The sequence below is a fragment of the Sceloporus undulatus genome, chromosome 2 (genome assembly GCF_019175285.1).
Source record: "Sceloporus undulatus isolate JIND9_A2432 ecotype Alabama chromosome 2, SceUnd_v1.1, whole genome shotgun sequence".
In the NCBI taxonomy this organism is placed as follows: domain Eukaryota; kingdom Metazoa; phylum Chordata; class Lepidosauria; order Squamata; family Phrynosomatidae; genus Sceloporus; species Sceloporus undulatus.
This window is the reverse complement of record NC_056523.1, coordinates 215079086-215085085: the sequence shown is the minus strand read 5'-3', so window position 1 is coordinate 215085085 and position 6000 is coordinate 215079086. Positions and strand designations below refer to the sequence as shown.

Here is a 6000-nt window from a genome sequence, read left to right as displayed (position 1 = left end):
TTCATGAAGAAGTGAAAGGCAAAGGCGGAATCCAAGGGGCGCTAGGACCCGGGGGTGTTGTTGGCAAACCAGGAACTGTGCCGGTCGGGATTCGCACTGGGGGCCGGCGAGGAGGAGGAGGAGGGAGCGGGCGGGCGGGGACCGGCTTTTCCGGCCTCCCTTCCCAGGCGGCTGTGGCTCTCTTCTTGGGGCGATGGAGGCGGAGGGGCTCGGAGGGGCTCCCTTCAAGGCCTACCGGCGGCGCTGGGTGCTGCTCTCGGTGGCGGGGCTCCTCAGCGCCTCCAACGCCATGGTGAGCAGGGAGAGGGAGAGGGAGAGGGAGGGGAGTCCCTGCAGGGCGGAAGGGGGCCACTGGATGCTGGCCCTCTTGGCCTCCCTCTCTCTTCCTCGGCCCTAGGGTGCGTCTGCACTGGAGGAATAATAATAATAACGCGGTTTCATGCCGCTTTAAGTGTCGCACGCCCATCCTAGGGAGTCCTAGGGTTTGCATTTCCAGCAGCTGCCTGCTAAGGAATCCTGACCATTGTAATCTAGCAAGGTGTTCCGCCTTCTCTGCCCAAGACTGCATCTGCACTGGGGGAATAATAATAATAACGCGGTTTCATGCCGCTTTAAGCGCCATCTTCAGGGATTCTGGGGTCTTGTTTCTTGAATAGCTCCCTCTTAAGGAATCCTGGGGTTTGGGGCTTGACAAGGTCCTTAGCCTTCCCTGCCAAGGGCTGCGTCTGCACTGGAGGAATAACACGGTTTGATCCCGCTTTAAGTGCCGCACCTCCATCCTAGGTGTTTGTAGATTGACAAGGCCTTCTCTGTTCAAGAGGTGCCTGGCCAAACTACAACTCCCAGGGACATCTCTTGTCCTCTTCGAACCAAGACGAATCATTTAATCCCAGCTCAGCCATGGAAACCCATTGGGTGACAGTCACACTCTCTCAGCCTCAAGGGATGGCCAGGGCAAAGCTCTTCTGAACAGACCTTGCCAAGAAACCCCATGACAGGTTTGCTTTAGAGACACCATAAGGACTTGAAGACACAACAACAACAACAACAACAGCCACAACAACATCATGGAACTGAATCCCATGCAGCTCAATAAAGGCTGGGCTCTGAAGGCAGCCCAGAATGAATGGGATCCTCTGTGAGGAAAAACACTCTGGTCCCTCTGTGGGCCATCAGAAGGAAGTCTCTTGGGGGGATTTATAGTTCAGAGATACAAAGACCAGGAGCAGGATGGCCAGATGTCCTCATTTTCTGGGATTGTCCTCCATTTCAGCCTCCTGTCCCAAAGGAATCCCAAAACTTCTTCCATTTTGGAGCAGCAGGACTTAAGAAGCATGAATGTACGTTTCTATGTGTGTTCCGAGCTCTTATTGGGTCATGCCCTACATTTTTCTTGAATGCCCTACATTTTGCGGTGCTTTGGCCTCCTTTGGGGTTTTGACATCTGCTCTCCCCGAGTGTGTCCAAAAATGTCCTCCAATTTGAGCAGCACAACTTAAGAAGCACGGATTTACTTATCTATGAGTGTTTTTAGCTCTTATTTGGGAATGTCCTCCATTTTTCTCAGCTGTCCTGTATTTCGCAGTGCCTTGCCCTGTCCAGGGCATGTCCTCTATTTCAACCTTCTGTCCAGGAGGCATTCCAAACGTCCTCCATTTTGAGCAGGACTTAAGAAGCATGCATTTACCTTTCTATGAGTGCTTTGAGCTTTTACTTTTATCATGTCCTACATTTTGGGGTGCCTTGTCCTCCTTTGCAGCGAGGACATCGGATCACCCTGGACAGGTGGGTGGTTACTAAATATCCTGCCCCCTTCCAAATGCTGGTGGACTATAAAGCCCATCAGCCCCAGACGGGGTGACCAGATGTCCTCACTGCAAAGGAGGACACAGTATTGTAAAATGTAGGACATTATTATTATTATTATTATTATTATTTATTCTATTTATTTATATCCCACCCGTTTCCCAAAGCTGGGATTCAGGGTGACTTACAGCATTATAAAACAGTACAATTAAAAGCATACAAAAAAGGTACGTTAAAATAAAACATAACCGAATGAAAGCTGCAAACGATAATAGGAATATAATGGAGGACATTTTGAAATTCCTCCTGGACAGAAGGCTGAAATGGAGGACGCGTCTTGGGAAAAGAGGACCTCTGGTCACCGTTGTGTTGGGAGATGTAGTCCAGCGACATCTGGAGAGTCATAGGCTGCCCATTCCTGTGATGTGCTTCAGCCTCTCCTTGCTTTCAGTTGCCTCATGAAGCGCTTTGTCAGTAGATTCAGGGCAGAGAGAAAATTTCCTTGCGAGGGATGTAACTCACCTGTGGAACTCACTGCTACAAGATAATGGCGATGGGGGCTTTAGTGGTTAATACCCAAAAAATTAGGTTGAAGCTATGGCAAAGAACTTCCATGTTTTCAGCCAAGTTCCCAAGAGCTCCAGTCCAGTCAAAAGCAAAAGAATGAGGCTGCTTAATCTACAATGCATCCATAATCCATTTTGGCACCACTTTAACTGCCACGGCTGCATCCTGTGGAATCCTGGAGTTTGGCCAGTGGCTGCCATGGCCTCCTTCCAGGACATGGACTCTGACTGTGGACCTGATGCTGAACCAGAGCAGGAGGACGCTCCAGAGCTACACATCCCAGAGACAGGACCAAAGGGTCCTGCCCATTTAGACCCTACTTACCTTCACCAAACTCCTGAGGAGTAAAGATATACATCTGGGCACAAAAGTTAGAATTGTACAAGCCATCGTATTCCCCATCACCATGTATGGATGTGAAAACTGGGCAGTAAAGGATGCAGACAGAAGAAAAATCAACTCATTGCAGATGTGGTGCTGGAGAAGAGTGCTGAGGATAACGTGGACGGCCAAAAGGACAAACAGATGAGTCTTGGAACAGATCAAGCCAGAGATCTCCTTAGAAGATCTGAGGCTGATGTACTTTGGCCATATAATGAGAAAGCATGGCTCACTGGAAAAGACAATGATGCTAGGAAAGGGCAAAAGAAAGAAAAACGCATTCCAGATGGATTGACTCAGTCAGGGGGAATATAGGCATGGGATTGCAGGAACTAAGCAAAGAAGTGGAAGATGGGGGTTCGTGGAGGTGTCTCATCCACAGGGTCACCATGCGTCGAGGTTGACTAGGAGGCAAATAACAACAACAACAAATACCTTCACCAAGTGGAGACAACAAGGGGAGGGCTTGAGGAGGCCTCAGAGGATTTATAAGAAACAGCAATTAATGAAGCAGCAGCAGTGTTGAGCTGCTGATCTATAAATTCCCAGTCCTGCCCTCCAGGAACCTACTTGGCTCCCTATTGTGCTCTTGAACTCTGTGCTTGACTTAGACTGTATTTGTTGACTCTGGATGCCATCTATCTGACTTGGACATTGTTGGGTTCTCTTTGGGACTTAAGACTTCTGTTTACTAAAGAAGAGTAAATGCTGAACTGTGACTTTACCTGCTCCTTAGCTACTGGCTGTCAGCTGTGTAGCAGTCAGCCTTTGGCTACTTGCCTGGACAGTGTCTGGGACAGTGATCCCTTTAAATAAAGATATTCATCATTTGATGACTATCAGCTCAATGGGTGGAACAGCTGTACTTAAGCAAAACATGGAGGTCACACAGCGTGTGGCAAGTTACTTTTTAGAAGAATGCACATAATGACATGCTGAAGCTATCTATAATTGAACAGTAATAGAGTGATGCTCTGGGTCCATTAGCTCAGTTAGGGATGGCTGCAAAGTGTCATTATATTAATTCTTTAAACTAGTTTGCCAACTCAGGAGGTACTTTGATGATTCCGCCTTTGGTGTGTGAGCTGTGATGGTTTGTAACTGAGTCGTACCATCATTTGTCAATAAGTGCCCTTGTGTTCAGAAATGTCTCAGTTCTGCCAAGAGATACCTGGTGCTGATTGGTGCTTGGGGAGAGCATTTTTGCCATGTTTCCATTGCTCTCCCACCTGCCCTGCAGAACGGAACAATGAAGCCACTGCTTCAATCCTTTTCAGCAGCTATCCTGTCCCCCTCGACGAAAAGCAACCATTCACTACTACAAGACTCCAAGCATTAGTGCCTCTCAATACCTGCGACATTTGTCAATATCAAAAGCTGCCGCAGGGATCCTGAGGCTTCTGAACACATGCTGCTTCAGTCACAGACTGTCTTTAGTTCATCTGAAGCTGGGATCATCAAGTGATGGCTACTCATGTGTGAACATGTGCAGCTTATATTACTGGTGACACTGTGTAACTGCAGTTGAAGCGAATAGTTCATTTAGTATGCCTCATGTCCAGAAGAGGGCAACCAAAATGGTGAAAGGTCCGGAAACCATGCCCTATGAGGAGAGACTTAGGGTGCTGGGTTTGTTTAGCCTGGAGAAGAGAAGGTGAAGAGGTGATGGGATAGCCCTATTTGAAGTATTTGAAGGGGTGTCATATTGAAGATGGAACAAGCTTGTTTGCTGCTGCTTCAAAGACTAGGACACAGAGCAATGGATGTATTCTACAGGAAAAGAGGTTCTACCTCGACAGTAGGAAGAACTTCCTGACAGTAAGAGCTGTTCGACAGTGGAATACACTTCCTTGGAGGGTGTTGGAGTCTCCTTTGGGGGTCTTTAAGCAGAGGCTGGATGGCCATCTGTCGGGGGTGCTTTGATTGTGTATTCATGCTTGGCCCTTGAAGTGTCTTCTAACTCCGTGATTCCATTATTCCAGCACCTTTCGCAGTCCTGAAGAACCCACCATTTCTGCAGAATCTAATCCAATACTTCTGGTGAGAGCACCTAGTTGGGGAAAGCAGTGCTACACATTCTTTCTGATCGACATCTAAGCTCTGATGTCCCTTGATCAAAGGTGGCACTAAGAAACAAGGAGTATTCTACCCCCAAGAATTGGAGAGAGTAGTTTTTCATCCTTCCTCAGACTGTATCTGGGAACATTATCTGGATGTGGCATTACTGTTCTGGACTAAGTTCCAGTGGGGTAGCTGTGATAGTCTCTGGTAGCCAAATCTTGTGGTAGCCAAATCTTGTGGCACCATAAAAGCTAACAAATGTATTATAGAATAAGCTTTTTGTTAATTTATACATGGCAATGGACTCTCCATGAATCGCACCTTGCAAATGTGTGTAGGCCATGGTATTTGTATGCATAGGAATACTATTTGTATGAATGGGGGCTTCTGGGATGGTGGTGCCTGAAAAACTACAGAAATTTGTCACTGTGACACATTTATAATGGTTCATGCAAGTGCAGTCCATTGGTGAAACTGACATTGGCATACAATTTTGAGGTTATTTCGTGAGGACTGTCATCAGCACCAATGGAACAGAAAAATCACATCATTCTCCCTCACTGCTGTGGTAGTTGCGTTTAATGGAGGAAGAGATGTCTTTCTTTCCTTTTCATAATATCCTGGTAGTAAAGCTAAAGGGACCAGCATGGCATAGTTGTTTTGATGGCCCTTTCCATATAGCCAATTAACCTTGGCAAGTACCACTATTTTTTCTCTAAGGCAAGGTGCAATGTATATTCTATAGAACTACTTCATGGTAGACTTGCCCATGTTCCTTACTCTGAAAGAAGATGCCCATGTAATAACTTGAAAGTAGAGTAAATGAAACGCATTTTATTGCACTGTAGTCTTTACAACCAGAAGCAAGCCAAAATCCGTTATTAAGTAAGATGACTGGAAGATCAGACCTTTTTAATGTAAAATTCTTGCTGGAAGATAAGTGCCCGAATGTCACTGTTTTAGTTGCCAAATTTCTCTCTGAGGCAGCTAGAATCAGAACCCACTATGTATAAAGGGACAATTAGAGTCAGAATTAGAGTTTGGGTTAGAGTTAGTTAGAGTTATATTTAGCAGCTTCTTCTTCTCTTGTTTTACTGTGGAGAATTTTATTGTGTGTAATTTTGAGAACTTGTATATCTTGACTGAATGCCTAAATTTTGGGTCTATGGACTGTAACAATTTAGG

At 46.2% G+C, this 6000-nt stretch overlaps 1 protein-coding gene across 3 annotated transcripts in view; it reads left to right on the top strand.

Annotated features, from left to right (window-relative positions):
• The first annotated feature begins 147 nt into the window (after nt 1–147).
• The window catches only part of SLC49A3 (solute carrier family 49 member 3), a 30770-nt gene continuing 24917 nt past the window's right edge, over nt 148–6000 (top strand). For all 3 annotated transcript variants that reach the window (XR_006102325.1, XM_042453334.1, XM_042453335.1), the window contains exon 1: nt 148–292. Coding sequence is in view for 2 of the 3 variants with exons in the window: in XM_042453334.1 (XP_042309268.1) it covers nt 194–292 (99 nt within the window). In the remaining variant the exon portion in view is untranslated. The remainder of the gene's footprint in view (nt 293–6000) is intronic.